The sequence below is a fragment of the Drosophila kikkawai genome, chromosome X, assembly GCF_030179895.1.
Source record: "Drosophila kikkawai strain 14028-0561.14 chromosome X, DkikHiC1v2, whole genome shotgun sequence".
Taxonomy (NCBI): domain Eukaryota; kingdom Metazoa; phylum Arthropoda; class Insecta; order Diptera; family Drosophilidae; genus Drosophila; species Drosophila kikkawai.
Window position 1 is genome coordinate 6,825,449 of NC_091733.1, and position 15,417 is coordinate 6,840,865.

General features: G+C 40.4%; 3 protein-coding genes across 4 annotated transcripts; 1 reads left to right on the forward strand and 2 right to left on the reverse strand.

Annotated features, from left to right (window-relative positions):
• Window positions 1-220: 220 nt before the first annotated feature.
• On the reverse strand, window positions 221-4,602 carry Lint-1 (l(3)mbt interacting protein 1). Of its 2 annotated transcripts, XM_041775090.2 has the most exons (5): window positions 4,410-4,602; window positions 4,244-4,279; window positions 1,680-3,159; window positions 631-830; window positions 221-369 (listed from the first exon to the last, which is right to left on the reverse strand). In XM_041775090.2, the coding sequence occupies exons 1-4, from the start codon at window positions 4,536-4,538 to the stop codon at window positions 676-678; spliced, it is 1,800 nt and encodes a 599-aa protein (XP_041631024.1). In that variant the 5' UTR covers window positions 4,539-4,602; the 3' UTR covers window positions 221-369; window positions 631-675. The 2 variants fall into 2 exon arrangements, with proteins under 2 accessions (XP_041631024.1, XP_017021520.1); XM_017166031.2 differs by lacking the exon at window positions 221-369 and having other exon boundaries at window positions 382-830.
• A 1,689-nt stretch (window positions 4,603-6,291) lies between these two features.
• On the forward strand, window positions 6,292-13,036 carry LOC108074129 (bleomycin hydrolase). The gene is made up of 5 exons (XM_017166029.3): window positions 6,292-6,537; window positions 9,361-9,989; window positions 10,058-10,533; window positions 11,957-12,077; window positions 12,141-13,036. The coding sequence occupies exons 1-5, from the start codon at window positions 6,534-6,536 to the stop codon at window positions 12,354-12,356; spliced, it is 1,446 nt and encodes a 481-aa protein (XP_017021518.1). The 5' UTR covers window positions 6,292-6,533; the 3' UTR covers window positions 12,357-13,036.
• On the reverse strand, window positions 12,962-14,401 carry LOC108074130 (uncharacterized protein F58A4.6). Its single transcript, XM_017166030.3, has 3 exons — window positions 13,933-14,401; window positions 13,494-13,880; window positions 12,962-13,428 (listed from the first exon to the last, which is right to left on the reverse strand). Exons 1-3 carry the CDS (start codon window positions 13,957-13,959, stop codon window positions 13,156-13,158), a joined length of 687 nt encoding a protein of 228 aa, XP_017021519.1. The 5' UTR covers window positions 13,960-14,401; the 3' UTR covers window positions 12,962-13,155.
• Window positions 14,402-15,417: the final 1,016 nt, after the last annotated feature.

The following is a 15,417-nucleotide window of genomic DNA, read 5'->3' on the forward strand; positions in this document are numbered from 1 at the left end:
ATTCACTCTATTAATTTAATGCAGAACCGTAAATAATGATTATCAATGTTTTCTTTAAACAAAAAAATCATCCACTTGGAAAAGCAGCAAAAAAAAAGTACGAAATATACCAATCGGCTACAATTTTGATGCTGATGCTAATCAATGATTGCTGCAATTTAGATTTTTATATATTAAACCAATTTTTATTATTTCACACAGAATTTCGATTAATGTGCTTCTTCGGGTATTAATATTTCAATCATTAAACATTGATTTTTATTTTTCCACTGCTGTAATGCGATAATCGCAATTACATACAAGCATATGTATGCAAATCAGATCCGTATATAGGTCGAAAGGTTACCAGCAAACCCAGAAAAAGTTCCTCTAGAAAGAAAATATGATGTACGTATATATTTATTAAATCACTTTTCCGTATGCACTTTCATTGACATACTTAAATAAGAGGTTTTAATAAAAAGATATAAAATATAGAAGAACAAAAGGTATTCATTTGCTCTTGCTCTTAAAAAAAAATTAAACGAAACGAAACAAAGCGAAGGCCGGCTTTTCACAAATGCCCTTGCCTCCTGCCCATTATTGGATAGATGACGCATTCATCTAACAACATATGACTTCTTAACTCACGTATGATAGGAATACTAGCTAAATACATAGGGATCCTGAGCCTGCTCACTTTCCTTCCCGCAACTTTTCAGCTTGCTCCCGCAAACACGGCGGACAGCGATTGCTCTGGGCTTGGATCTGGTTGCGACTTTTGGGAGGCTCATGGCATTCTATGTGGTAAAATCCCGAGCAAGTCTGACAGAACACCACCGGCTCCCTCTCTGGAAAGATACAAATTGAACAATTTCGATTAAATAACATTGCAAGGAGGTTTCTGAACGATATTTCTAAAATAATGCTTCTGACACAAAGATCTTATTATAAGGTGAATAATGACCGTACATTTAGATTTCCATATTGAAGAATTTTTTCTTCCCTCTCTCTCTCTATCGCTCCTTGGTGCGGATGGATCCGAAAAATGTCTGCTAAAATATATAAAATCCTCAAAAATAGACGCGCAAACGGACGAATAGCGGCCGAGTATTGCTAATTGTCAGGATAATACCCGCTAATGATGTCGTAAAAGGTCCGCAATTGAAATCTTATTCGGATTCCGAAAATTATAGCATTTTCAGCCACAAAACCCATGACAGGTGATTAACTTTATTATCGTTTATGAGCCTGAATCGGACGTTTTGTCCGCTTGAAACCCGCAAACTATCGTTTTCAATATCATAAACGAACCTTTTTCCTGCTGGGTAAGTGCGTACACCGCACAGGTCTAGAATGTTTGAGAAATCGTGTGAACACCTATTGCTGTGTACGTATAGGAGAACGGTTGACTCCAGAGCACCGTCTCTGTCTATTTGGCTTTCGAATAAAATTTATAGGGAACCTAAAACCGTTTCTCATCTTATTACAAGGGCTTTGCCGGCCTGCCAGTCTGCTAGTTGTCATTGCTTATTTCCCTGAATACGTAACGTTTCACTGAAGAATAAAATTTCTAATTTAAACGACGTTCCCTTGGGCCATTACCAGCTAGTTTAGCCTGATCTTTAGCTGTGATCTTACAAAGATTGAAGTCCTCACAAAAGTTAGGGTTTCAATTAAAAGTGATCATAACGACTCACCCACTCGGTGCTTGCATTCCTTGCATTCGCGGCACTTTCGGCACTTTGAGGAGCTGGACTCGCCATGCTGGCACGATATGTCGCCAACGGACGGGGCATCTCCGATTCCAGTTGAACCCGATCTCTTGCGATTGTACGCTCTTTTGGCCTGCAGGCGCTTCTCCTTCGGCGAGAGCAGGAATTCCGGCTTATCCTTGCACTTTTTGTGGCCACGGACACCTAGAACCAGTGTCTCCATGGCACTCAACTGCTGGCCATAGTGAAAATCGACACCGCTGGCATTCTGAACTGTCCGACGCTTGCGCTTGGAGTGTCTCTGATTGAGTTTCTTGACCACCTCCGGTGTGTAGAGACCAAAAAGTCCAAGGAAAGACTCCTGACCGTACTCCGACGGAAGGATGCGGGTCTCCCGCGGCTCATCGCGCCACTGGGCGGCGGATGCAAACAGCCTTTTCTGCTCCTGCTGCAGTTCGGCGCTCGAATCGTCAGAGCTGCCAGATGTTGAGCCCGCCGGCTGGAGCTGGGAATTCGATTGCGGATTGGGCGAGGATTTTCTGCCGATGTTCCTGGCCTTGTAGTTCTTCGCCGGCATCTGTACGGTCATGTGTGGCGTCGATTTCTTGGTTAAGGCATTCGATTGTACCTGCGATGAAGCAGCAGCAGCATTACTTTTTGTAATCTTCGAGGCAGCAGGCGACAGAGGAGGAGACGACGGATTCCCGATGTCCTTGTAGATTTTATTCAAACGACTAAATTCTAGACTAGTTAGCTCCATTACCTCATCGTCACAGAATGAGCGGGGCTGTTGCTTGGTTTTTCGGGCTCTTTTTAAGGCATAATGGAGGTTAGTGGGCCTCTGGGCCACGGCGTCGAATGGTGGAATTTGCGACGCCATCACCGTTGGGGTTATGGGAGCTAATGGCGGCGGTGAGCTACACGAGATGTTCTTTCTCTTGGCAGATAACGACGATTCGATGGCGTCGCTCTTGCTAATACGCTGTGAATGGTGCGTCAGTTCCGCCTGCGATTGGGACTGGTGCGGAGGAACCACCTCGTTCATTTTAGCCCAATGCGTCTTCGGGCCACGAGCCGCTGCTATTTGCTGTCCCAGGCCCAAAACGGGAGGCGCTAACATCAGAGGGATATTTTCATCCAGTTCGCTCAGCTTCAGGGGCGGCACACCGGCCTCGTCGTCCTGACTGAGCAGGAAATGTTTTCGGATGAGCATCTCTTCATTGGCGCGACTCACAACCGAGTGGGGACTGATCTGATAGCTAGCATCGGCAATCAAGGGCACTATTTGGTTTGAAACAAACTCATTGAGCACTGCCGGAACACTGGCAATGTTGTTCTCCTGCAGCTTTCGGTGGAATTCATCTAGGTCGTCGTTCAGGCGAAGCATCAGGAACTGGTGCTCGGCGTTGATTTCGTACACCTCATCCTCCAACTCGTCCAAGATGCGGCGCATCTGCACGGGATCCTACAAATAAGTTTAATCGTATAAAATAATTTTATTTTAGATTTGAAATATATAACAAATAAGCATTATAATTATAAATGCTGAAACAAGTAATATATGTACTAATAATATTATATTTGCAGTTTGACAAGCACAGTTTTACACTCGCAGCTTTACATTTACTCTGCATCTACTGATCGTTTCTATGGCAGCTATATGATATAGTTGTCCGATGTTCATAAAATTAATACCGAAATTCTGATATAATATAAAATGGCCACATCCCAAAAGGGATGAAAATACGTTGAAAAACAACAAAGTAATAATTTTTTTTTTCTAAAAATTTGTCGATCATTTCTATGGCAGCTATATGATATTGTCGTCCGATCTGGCCCGTTCCGATATTTGTATATACCAGTGAGAGTAGTCAGAAGACTGCAAATGTACATACATACATACATATGTATGTACATATATGCAAAGTTTCATTCAGATGAAGGAATATAATAATAAGGGACTTTAATTATCTTGAAAACGAACAATTGCCCAAATCAAACTTAGCACTGATTATAGTGCTAACCAAGACCTAACTACATATGCACATATAAGTTTCAAAGTTTTTAAAATTAAAATAAAGTCTTGTCGAGTTCGACATCAGAGAATTGCCCATATTTACATACATATGTACATTTATTTGTATGTAAATATGTATGTCTTTGAATACAATGTAGATTCTTAATTAAGTCAAATTAGTAATTTTCCCTAGTTAAAGTCTAAGAAACGCTTGTTCTCTACGTATTGGGACCAAACCTGCGTGATTAGCTCCTGGATTCGGTTATAAACTAGGAATTCTACGAAATTCACAGAGAACATATGTGTATACGTATGTACATAAATTTTACATACATACATACATATGTATGCATAGCGAAAACTTTACGTTTCTGAATGCGGAAAGCAGAACACCTGACCCAAAATGTTCATAGAAATAATAAAGTTCACTCGGGCTCGGGCAGACCAGACCCCGGATTCCGTCGCCGAAAACAATGGACACATAGAAAGAGATAGCCTGAAGGAGAGATATCCTCTCCTGTTTTTAACTCACCGCATCTGCCTGCTCCTTGAAGACCTCCGAGACCAACTGGGGAATAGAGCAGAAAGAAAGACAAAGGATTTGATCAAATAATAAATATTCGCTAATCAATGGAACCCATTACCCCTCCTCCGCTGCCCTCTACCACATTCCACGACAAAATTGCGACACCACTCACCGTGTGAACCTTGAGGAAATCGCGCATCGCACGCTGGCAGTAGATAATATCATCCTTAAGCTCCAGGGGCAGTACGTAGAACTTCTCGACGTAGTACTTGTACTCTTCGAAGTCCTCAGTTCCGCTCATGTCGTCCGATTATATGGCGGCTATATAACCCAGTCCAAATAACGCACGCGACTCTTTCCGATTCGACTTGACTTCGATTCGATTCGATTCACTTGTGGGATTTCATGTGCATGGGGAACTCTGCTCTTGTGGGGACGGATCGTCGGATTCAGTGAATTCGTCGTAGGACCCTTGCAATCCGTGCGACCGGAAATCGAGGGGAAACGAATACCGTGCTCCGAAAGCAGTGAAAGAGCGGAAGGTAAAAACGACAAATGCAAAATTAATTGTTGATTTTGATTTCTTTGCGGCAGTGTAACCGAATTCGCTCATTTAATAAAATGCTAACGCCTTTGCCCATTGCAATGTCTGGATTTTCCGTGGTCCCAAAAGGAAGCGCGCGATTTAAAATATGAAAATATTTTGTAACTAAATTCAAACGAAAGCTACAAAAAAAAAATTCAGGCCATTAACAAATTAACAAAAATCCGTAAGGAAAGGCGTAATTCAAGTACTAAAATTATTTCATTGTGTCGTATTTAAAAATTTGCAGTGACCTTAATATATACTTTTCAATTTGCCATGTTAAAAATCAATACATCAAATTAACATGCTTCTAAAGTTTAGAATCTAAACTTTAGATAATTAGGATAATTATATATTACTTGGGATATTCTTTACACGATTGTATGACAAAATTTCTAAATACATATATCAGCGATATGAGGAAGGGGAACGACTTAAAGTAATCGATCACTCAATTTTAAACAAACCTCATTTGAAAGTCATGGATATCATATTTATTCTTCTCGATAATCATTAACAATTTTATACTGCAATGCCTAAAAATCTTCAAATCTTTCTAATCTATAATGTTTTCCCACACAGTCCACCCGTGTAAAACCGATTTTTGCAGACGTAAAACCGCGATTCCTACAAAGCTCCATCCACCATCCAATAACAGCTGGACGATCAGCTGTGACTCATCCAGAACATTTACAAAGATGGTTGAAGTGGCTTCTGCGGAACTAAAATAATAGTTTGCCAACTATTTTGACTGCTCGAAAACAGGCAATTTTTTTTATTATTATTTTTTTTTTTTTTTAACAATGAGCAAATGCCCCAAAAATGTGTGGAAGGTGGTAGATGCTCACAAAATCTATTAAAATTAAAGTAGATCTAGGTGATTTATTTTAAATTGTAGCAATGCGGGAATTTTTTGGGAAAGAATATACTGGAAAGCAAGGACAAGTTTTTTGAATATATGCTTTCTACTTTAGCATCTTCCTTATTTCAATTGTTCCTTGCCTTTGTTTACATTTTCGTTGTGAATTTCATAATTTTTAATGGCAAGAAAAATAAACCGGAGTTGCAGCGAAAAACTATCGCCTAGATATTAGCAGAACATGCCACCAAAATTTGAAGAAGAGAAAAATAAGTAATTTCGGAACGACAAAACTCAATACCTACTGGGCAACGGATTGTCCACGGAGCTCTGTGGAAAGACCCTAATACCTTGGTACTATAATAAACGAAAATTTAGGATGTTTAACAAAAGCAAAAGTTATACAATAAAGTAGAAGGCAAAGCTGATCGATCAACTATAATTGGATGCGGAAGCAGTTTCATATTTGTGGAAAATCCCAACTGTTCCACACAAATGCACTAAGTGGGAAGACAGAATAATAATAAAAAATTGGTTTATTTATCGATAGTTCGTGCGATAGCTGTGAATTCTGGTCGTGGCCAAATCATCGCTGGCAAGACACTTAGCTCACGTCGCAACTCGGGCATCTCTAGTTTCGGATCCCAAAGCCAAACACTTTTAATTTTTTTTCCACTTACACATTAAGTAAAAAATTAGCTTAGTTGCGCATAATTACAGTCGGCAGCAGTTACTAGGCGTTGTACACACATCGGAAGAAAAAACACAGAATATATCCGGCAAAATTTGCAGTGGCCAAAATCAAAACAAGTGAAAATCGTCCAAGAAAGGATTAAGAAAGCCTTAAAACCATGTGTAAGTTGGTCGCTCAACAGTAAACAAAAGGACGAAATGATCACAAATATAAATTTACATAATTCAGGAGATTGAAAATTCTGTGGGACATTCTTTTGTTGTTGGTTTTGTGCGGGTGTTCGTATATGTATGTGTATGCGAGACAGTGAAAGAGAGAGGGACGTCTTGCTGACGCCCCAGCAACAAAAACAAATCAAAGCCAGACGAAAGTGGAATTTCTCCCAAAATTTGTTTGTTTTTGCTTTTCGCACACATTCTCCGTGAACAAACTGGACAAACAAGTTTTTTTTTTGTTGTGGTTTGTTTAGTTTTTTTTTGCGCCGGCTCTCCGCTAAAGCTTTTAAAACGGCAGTTTGCTTGTCTCCTCTTCTGTGTTCTTTCGCTCCACACCCGCTATTTACTTGTGTTTGTGTTTGTGCAAGTCCCGTTAAACTGGTTTAATTGCATTGTCCTCTACCCCACACAAACACATGAATAACGGTGCTAATATATAAGTTACGCTGCGATTTCTTTGCAAGTATTCACCCGTTAGACATGCTTATCAGCATCTGATGGAAAAAATAGGCACCCACTCACGTATGTACATACATATCTACACACATATGTACGTAGAAAAGTAAATAAATAATAAACACAAAGCATAGTAAATAGCGAGCAGAGATCCAAAGTGCATACCACATACGCACACACTCGGCCGATGGTCGTGAGCAGGAGGGTAATGGAGGCATGCACTTGCCAGAAAGACAATGCTTACAAAAATGGACTGTAACATTCATGTTAAAGGGAAAGGCTTAATATTTTAAGGATATTGTATCCAAGTTTTACATTGATCATATCAAATTGACGAAGTTATCAGAGTTCAACGGAGGTCGTTTGATGTTCAATCGTCGACCTTTTTTTAAATTAAAAATTTTTTTATATTTATTTTATTTCTACTTTAAATTTTGATTAAAAATGGGGAAAAAATTTTAAAAATAAAAACGCCACGTGAATACCTCGGGACATTTATCCTTTACCTTATGCATTCTAATTTTTTGATATCGGAAGTTTTTATGGACATAGGATCTACACCAAAACCCAACTTTTTTAGGGTCCTCAGGATATTCCCTATTGCCCAAAGACCTCTATATATTTTTTAATACAAAAAAAAAAACTTGTTCAAACCTATTATATAATATTTAATTAATTAAGCTAACTTTAGCCGTTTCGTCTTACAAATTTTTTTGAAAAATATTTAACCTTACCTTCAATCCATCATGTATTGCAAAAACTCTTCTACGGTCTTGTTCCTTTTAATTTTACCCACAATGCAATACTGGAAATCTCATATTCGGTTAAACTCAACTGTAGCTTTCCTACTTGTTTTTATATGGAAGTAGTAAACTGATATTATTTCAAGACAAGGTCAAGGTAATAACATTTCTAAATAAATAAACTTTTACTACATTCCTTTTTTTCCTTTTCCTAATTTTTAATTTCCGTCACCTTTAACCTATTTTTTTTTAATTATAAATATATATGTATATATTAATATATACATATATACATCTTTATATATACATATATACATCTTTTGATTGCCAATTATTGCTGAACGGTCAGCTGTTTTTGACTGTCGGAATGTTCTGTCTTAAGAAAATTATAAATACAGACGTTGCATTGTGAATTGGGCGATTTGTATTTTAATTGTTCCGAACCTATTGTTATACAATGGCAGGTGTTTTTAATACCAGGTAAAAGTGTGTTATAACTTAGTGCAATCCGAGGCTGTACATATGTACATACATATAAGGGAAGAATCCAAGAACGGAAGTCTAGTTACTTTTTTTTTTAATAAAAAAAAAATCTACATAATAGCTGAGTTAACATATCCATCTGCCCGGCCTTAAGAAACAACAAATCTCAAAAATTATAAGTCGGAGCTCCCAAAATTTGGCGACAGCATTTATTCTTTAAATTGGGTTTTTATCCTTTTTTTTAATCTGAATGCCTAAAATCTTAAGAATGAATATACTTCGATCATATTGGCTTGGGCTTTGGATGGGGACCATAGCTTGACAACTTGAGTTTAGCGAGTATCAACGTGATATATTTTTTTAAGGAAACTGAAAAGTAATAGTGTTATTTAAAATAACATTGTAAATTATATACCGTTCGCACATTTATTTCTCTGATACTTCCTCTGTTTTTACAGTATTTTGTAAATGGTTAACTTTTGTATAAGCCTTGTTCATGGGATTACATCACAGCAGACTGTAGTTTTTCGATTGTTTTTAAAATTGTTATATATTATTAGCGTATGAACTTATAAAAAAGAACTAAAAAAGGGATACAATAAAAAAGAACCAAAGTAGATTATAAAAAATTATACAGGAGTGTAAACCCAAATTAAAAGCGAGAAATAGGTTTTTTACTTTTGCCTCAGCTTTAATTTCAGTTTCAATTCTCATTCCGCACGCTGCTTGTTACCTGTTTCAAATTGGCATCAGCGAAATATATTTTTTATCTGCACCGTCACAAAAAATTCTCGTTTTTGGTTTCTTTTCTGGGTTCCCGTTCCTGTCACTGTATCCGTTACCGATTCTGATCCACCAGTTTGGGCGGTGAAGCGGGCGGTGGAGAAGCGGGCGGTGGAGAAGCGTGCGGTGCACCAGTTAGCCAGTCCAGAGGGACGACAACTCAAACTCAAGTTCAAAGACTCGAATACGAGTCTAAGCAAGATATGGCAGGGGAAGCCGCGGCAAGCACTATGCCACGCATCCGAGTCCGTTCGCACAAGTCACTCAAAATCTGGCGACCGCCACCACTCCAATTTACTTGCAGCTGAAACTAACACCGAGTCCGGCGGTAATAACAACAGCGCCATTGGTGGAAAGAACTCCACGGCCTGGTACGAGTTGGCCAGCAGCAGTGTCATCACCAACGACCTGCTTGGACAATGGCGCAAGAACTTCTACAGCGAACCAAAGAACCTGCTGGCGCAGAACGTCTGCTCCCGCGTGGACCCCTTTGATGTGTGCCTGTCGAGGAAGGTGCTGGAGACCACTAATCATGTGTTCAACTACAAGGTGGAAACCGAGGGCAAACCGATCACCAACCAAAGGAGTTCCGGAAGATGCTGGCTCTTTGCGGCCCTTAACTGCATTCGCCTGCCCTTCATGAAGAACTACAATCTGGACGAGTTCGAGTTTTCGCAGGCCTTCCTCTTCTATTGGGACAAGATCGAACGGTGCAACTACTTCCTCAACAACATCGTGAAAACGGCGCATCGGGGCGAGAAGGTCGACGGACGACTGGTGTCCTTCCTGCTCCTAGACCCCACCTCCGACGGCGGCCAGTGGGACATGCTGGTCAACCTGATAACCAAACACGGCCTCATGCCAAAGAAGTGCTTCCCCGAGAGCTTTAGCTGCGAGTCCAGCATACGAATGAATGCCATACTGAAGAGCAAGGTAAGGGAAATGGTTTGCTTTGTCCTTCATTCTTACCATTTGTATTTGAAATTAACGGTATCCTATAGCTCCGGGAGTACGCCCGCCACCTGCGCGTGCTGATGGATCAGAATCCCACGGGGGAGGAGATCACCGCCAAGATTGAGGAGCAAATGGCGGAGATATACAAGGTGGTTGGCATCTGCCTGGGCATTCCCTCCGAGACCTTTACCTGGGAGTACTACGATAAGAGCAAGAACTACCAGTCCATTGGCCCGGTCAGCTCGCTGGAATTCTACGAGCGCTATGTGAAGCCACATTTCAACGTGGAGGACAAGGTGTGTCTTGTTACCGATCCCCGGCCAACGAGCAGCTACGACCAGGCCTACACAGTCGACTGTCTGGGCAATGTGGTCGGCGGCAGACCTGTCCTATATAACAATCAGCCCGTGGATCTCCTCCTGGCCGTTGTCACCAAGTCGCTGAAAGACGGGGAGCCCGTTTGGTTTGGCTGTGAGGTCAGCAAGCGGTTTGCCTCCAAGCAGGGCATTGAGGATGTGGACGTGTGAGTGTTTCCCCGAATCCCTTCCATCCCTTTGATCAGTCACCAAATCACAGTGACCAAATCGTAGGATTACGTATAGCCCAGCAGACAAAAGAATTGATATTTAAAACGATAGTTTTGCTAGTTTCAAGCGGATAAAACGTCCGATTCAGGCTCATAAACGATAATAAAGTTCATCACCTGTCATGGGTTTTGTGACTGAAAATGCTAAAATTTTCGGAATCCGAATAAGATTTCGATTGTGGACCTTTTACGACTTCATTATCGGGTAAAATCCTGAGAATTCGCGATACTCGTTCGCTATTCGTCCGTTTTTGAGCATTTAGCGAAACTATTGCGGACATTTTTCGGATCCATCCACACTAAGTCCGCTCTTTGTCTGCTGGGAGGGTGTGATCACCCTTTTCACATTGTGTGGGTAATGGGAAGACATATACGTACTTGCACCTATGTTCCTTTTATTTTCCATACAATACAACTTATTGGGAATTGACAGGTACTTATAAAAATCAACAAACTTATGGGCATTTCCACAGTGGCGCACGGGACATTCGTACGCATTCAAAGAAAAAAACGCATAATATTAAATGAAAAAAAGCATATTGGAAGATTTTTGACATACATAGCAAAATCAATATCAAGAATATACAGACTTTATGGGGTTATTTCGGTGCGAAACGGTCACTTCTCAAAATATACAGAGGTAGTCAAAAGTATTTACACAAATGCACAACTATTTACACATCCCAACTTGTTTCAGTTGTTATTCTTTTTGTTGTTGACTTAATTTTCCATTTTTTTTTTTATCGCGTAGCTCGATCTATGCAGAAACAACTGAAGAGGAATACGAAAGATAACGGTTCATAGGACAATTGTTAAAGCAATCGAAAATATGTCTATTGTGGCCATAGCTTATTAAGCTCAATTCCACTCTTCATCGATGCCAAAGCTAAATTTTCTAATTATTGATAATGTAAATTACGATATTTTTGCTTAAAACATGAATATAATTGAATAGAATTAAATTTAGGGTGAAAACAAATTATGTGTAAATACGACACTTTACATTCACTTATTATTTTGCCTTTAGCAATATCCTATAAACCTTTTTGTATTCTTTTTTGGGGTAATCCTGCATAGATCAAGAAAATTGGTCAACAAAAACAAGAATAACAAGGAAAAGAAGTTGGGGGTGCAAATAGATCGTGGTGTAAATACTTTTGACTACCTCTGTAAATATAAAAATGTAATAGAAATTATGTGCCTTGCGTTTTAAAACGATTGGTCCAGTAGATAGTGAATTATCGTGTACACCGATAGATAAATAATACCTACATATAATGTGGTGTATAAAAATATGGAAACTAACATTAAGTGCCCCTTCTGCATAAGTATATATTTATATTTTCTTTCTTTGGTTTAGCCACGATTTCAAACTGGTCTTTGACATCGACATACAGACGACATTTTCCAAGGCGGATCGCCTGATCTACGGCGAATCAGCCATGACACATGCCATGGTCTTCACCGCCGTCTCTGTGGATGTGAGTGCCCTCTAAACCCGAATTCCCCTGAGCTCACTAATATACATTACTTGCTACTTGCAGAAAAGTGGCGTCGCCCAGAAGCTCCGGGTGGAGAACTCGTGGGGCGAGGATCGCGGCGAGAAGGGCTACCTGGTGATGAACGCCGATTGGTTCAGGGAGTTTGGATTCGAGGTGGTTGTGGACAAGAAGTATGTGCCCGAGGATGTGCTGCGCGTCTTCAACATGGTTCCGATAGTGCTGCCCGCTTGGGATCCTATGGGAACGCTGGCGCAGTAAGCCAGCTGATCGGCATATATATATAAATATACATGTATGTATATATATATGTGTATGTATATATGTATATGTATATGTATATATATTTTTAATTACAATATATATGTATACAAAGCTTTACGAGCTTTACTTTGTTGGCAGGGAGGCCAATTTTGTGTTTAGCCTAAGGATACAAGTTTCTCTCGGTTTTATTTCCCAAATTATTTCGATTTTTGATTACCCAGGCCGACAAAATGGAACAATTTCAAAGAACCACGAGCCCCGGAATATACTTTTCCAGAGTTTTTTAATGCGCTGCTCGAAATTAGTATTTTTTAACGATCAGTACAGGGTCTTATAGCATTGAGCCTGCCCTTTAAAATCAAGTTTCAAAATTCGGAAAAATTGTTATTTGGTCGAGATATCGTCTGTTGAATACATATAGATATCTTTGAAACCAATAATTTTTTTTTTAATTTTAAAAACACATTTTAAAGTCTGTATTGAAGTTACAACACCTCGAAGGCACCAGCGCATTTCAGGTGTATTCCGGTTCTTGTTATAAACATATGTCGGCCTGTGTTATGCAGCGGGCAATTGAAAATATACACATTACAAGCGAGAAATAAAAGCAAATAAATAATGTAAATGCATTTTTTACGTATATACAATTACACATTAAATAAATATATTGAAAACAATTTTTTTACCTAAGCTAACAGTGGAATAATGGAAGGAAAGGAGCACTAAGACGGTAGTCTCCGTCTCCGTTCTCCTTCCCTACTAGCTAATGCACGATTTTATCGTATCATAGGGGTTCTTAGTTTCCAATTTTGCGCTTCCCGCGCTGCTCATACTCATAGGCAAGCCTGTGCCAGATCCCATGACACATCCGCACCAGCCGCACATCCTTCTCCTCGTTGGCCCGCGCAAAGGCGTACTGCTCTCGGATCAGATGCTTCGCCACCCGCAACTGGCCCCGCTGGATCAGCGAGATGCTGTAGTACAGCTTGCAGCGCGCCTGCAGGAACGGATCGCCGAGCCGGAGGCCTATCTTCAGCTGCTGCAGCGATATCTTGCCGGCAGTCTCCGCCTGGAGGTGTATTTGGGATTCTTTAGACTGGTAATTCACGCGGGATACCACCCAGGGATACTCACGCATCTTTCGAACTGCTCTCCCAGGGCAGAGAATCCGCCGCCCAGCGTCGAGAGCCAGGACATCAGGTGCTCTACCTCGATGTGCTCCCACAAAGTGTGGGCCAGGATATGTGCCCACCGGTAATCGATGGTGTCCCTCTCCGGCGGATGAAATTCCAGCCAGATAAGCTGCACTCCGTGCACTTTCTTCAGGCGGTCCCCCATCACCCGTTGCTGGAGGAACTCGCGCAAGTAGTAGTTTCCGTTGATGGCATCGACCTCGACGGTCAGTCTGCGGAGCGGCTTCTTCGTTTGGGAGCAGCAGTCTCCAGCCTCCGGCTCCCGCCGATTATGGAAGTGGCAACGTTTCCAGTAGTCGCACACACAGACCGTTAAAGATGCGGACATCTGGAAGGGACTTGCCTATGTCAGAGCCCATTAATTTTGGCAAAATACTCACTGTGGTTGTGTGCTCACGTAGAAACATAGAGTTACTAAAATATAAAAGAATGTGGAAATGCCGGTGACTCCACAGGTTGCTTGGATTGGACGGGAAAGGGATATCCAGCAGGTAGCTCTGATTGGGAAACTTGTGTGGTTGACTATCGGACCACAGTCTCGGTTTATCTGCGTGATTTCTGTGATTTCAATTTGCGGTTTCCAACTTCTTGGAGTTTTCTGCTTTCCGCCATTTACAATATATTTTACAATTATTTAAGGTTGTTTTATACCACTTTTATCAGAGGTTAAACGCCGCTGGGCACTCCGGCTTTCCTGACCCTTGGTTAGGCTTGCGAGAATCCGGGTAAATATTAGGACAAGTTTTGTTATTAATAACCGCCCTTTTCCGAACTTTGTGCTGTAATCTACTTGAAATGTATAAATAAATGTATAAATTAACAAAAAATACAAATCGGTTTAGAATATCAGCTGTGCAGCCGTGGCGACCACTCGCGATAGTATCGATATACAAAAGCATGTTGGCGTGGAAGTTGATTGCCGCCGCGGTGGCTTTGAATCAGCTCAGAGCAGCAAATTAGAACGTGACTTGTCTTTGAAATATAGCCGGTTGTCAACAAAGTATTACAAATCAGAAAGAGAATTTTCCAGGGATTACGGATTCGTAACCAACATAATTTTAGGATTTTTTTCGTAGAAGATATGAGCATTCAAAGTTTAACTTTGTTTCGTTTTTCTAAACAAAATTGGTCTACTTCCAGGTAATATTAAAGAAAACCATAAAACCAATGGTCATGGTTTTTACTTTAAATGATAGATACATTCATAAACTGTTAAACAACCTAAAAGGTGTCAATTTTTTCACATTTTTCTGGCTAAACTAGTCTATAAAAGCTGAAGCCGATGAAAGCCACCGACTACACTATGTCTATAAGTTTCATAGATCTTTCCTGCGTCGAGCTGCGTCTGCGGAAATGCGAAGTAAAAAACCAAAACAACTCAGGGTAAAATATACCGGAATCTACTAAAAAGTATAGCAACTGCAACTGGAAATGAGGATCTCCTATTCAACACGTTGACTGCATCATCTGACCCGTTTAATGCATCTCCGGGGCATGTAATAGGGTCTTCCCACACAACGTTAAAGCACATTCACCGTCCGTTAAACAAACGGTCCTAAAGGTTTTGCCGTTCCGAATTTTCCAAAATGGACCGCCATTAGAACACATTAAAATCTAACCACGGTTTGTTTGGCGATAGTTTTTCGGTGCAACTCTGAAAATTTGACCACCACTTCGAAAGTGCATATACACATGGCGAGGAACAAATGAGAAATGGAATTTAAAATGTGGCGCCAAAGCTACAACCATGCCCAAAATAGTTGTTGGCGTTTTTTCTGTATATTCTTGCCCCAATATGTCCCCAATTGTTACTATTTAATATAAACCGCCTACCTCTACCTTATTTTAAAGATTTTGGATGCCTA

What these genes read in the sequence shown, in the direction of transcription:
- Lint-1 (XM_041775090.2), bottom strand. Translation starts at nt 4,538, where the DNA reads ATGAGCGGAACTGAGGACTTCGAAGAGTACAAGTACTACGTCGAGAAG. An exon ending in ATTTCCTCAAGGTTCACACG is followed by an intron (nt 4,280 to 4,409) that starts GTGAGTGGTGTC and finishes TCTATTCCCCAG; the next exon opens with TTGGTCTCGGAGGTCTTCAA. An exon ending in GGAATGCAAGCACCGAGTGG is followed by an intron (nt 831 to 1,679) that starts GTGAGTCGTTAT and finishes GTATCTTTCCAG; the next exon opens with AGAGGGAGCCGGTGGTGTTC.
- LOC108074129 (XM_017166029.3), top strand. An exon ending in ATGCCATACTGAAGAGCAAG is followed by an intron (nt 9,990 to 10,057) that starts GTAAGGGAAATG and finishes GGTATCCTATAG; the next exon opens with CTCCGGGAGTACGCCCGCCA. An exon ending in GGCATTGAGGATGTGGACGT is followed by an intron (nt 10,534 to 11,956) that starts GTGAGTGTTTCC and finishes TCTTTGGTTTAG; the next exon opens with CCACGATTTCAAACTGGTCT.
- LOC108074130 (XM_017166030.3), bottom strand. Translation starts at nt 13,959, where the DNA reads ATGTTTCTACGTGAGCACACAACCACA. An exon ending in TACGTGAGCACACAACCACA is followed by an intron (nt 13,881 to 13,932) that starts GTGAGTATTTTG and finishes AGTCCCTTCCAG; the next exon opens with ATGTCCGCATCTTTAACGGT. An exon ending in GAGAGCAGTTCGAAAGATGC is followed by an intron (nt 13,429 to 13,493) that starts GTGAGTATCCCT and finishes ATACACCTCCAG; the next exon opens with GCGGAGACTGCCGGCAAGAT.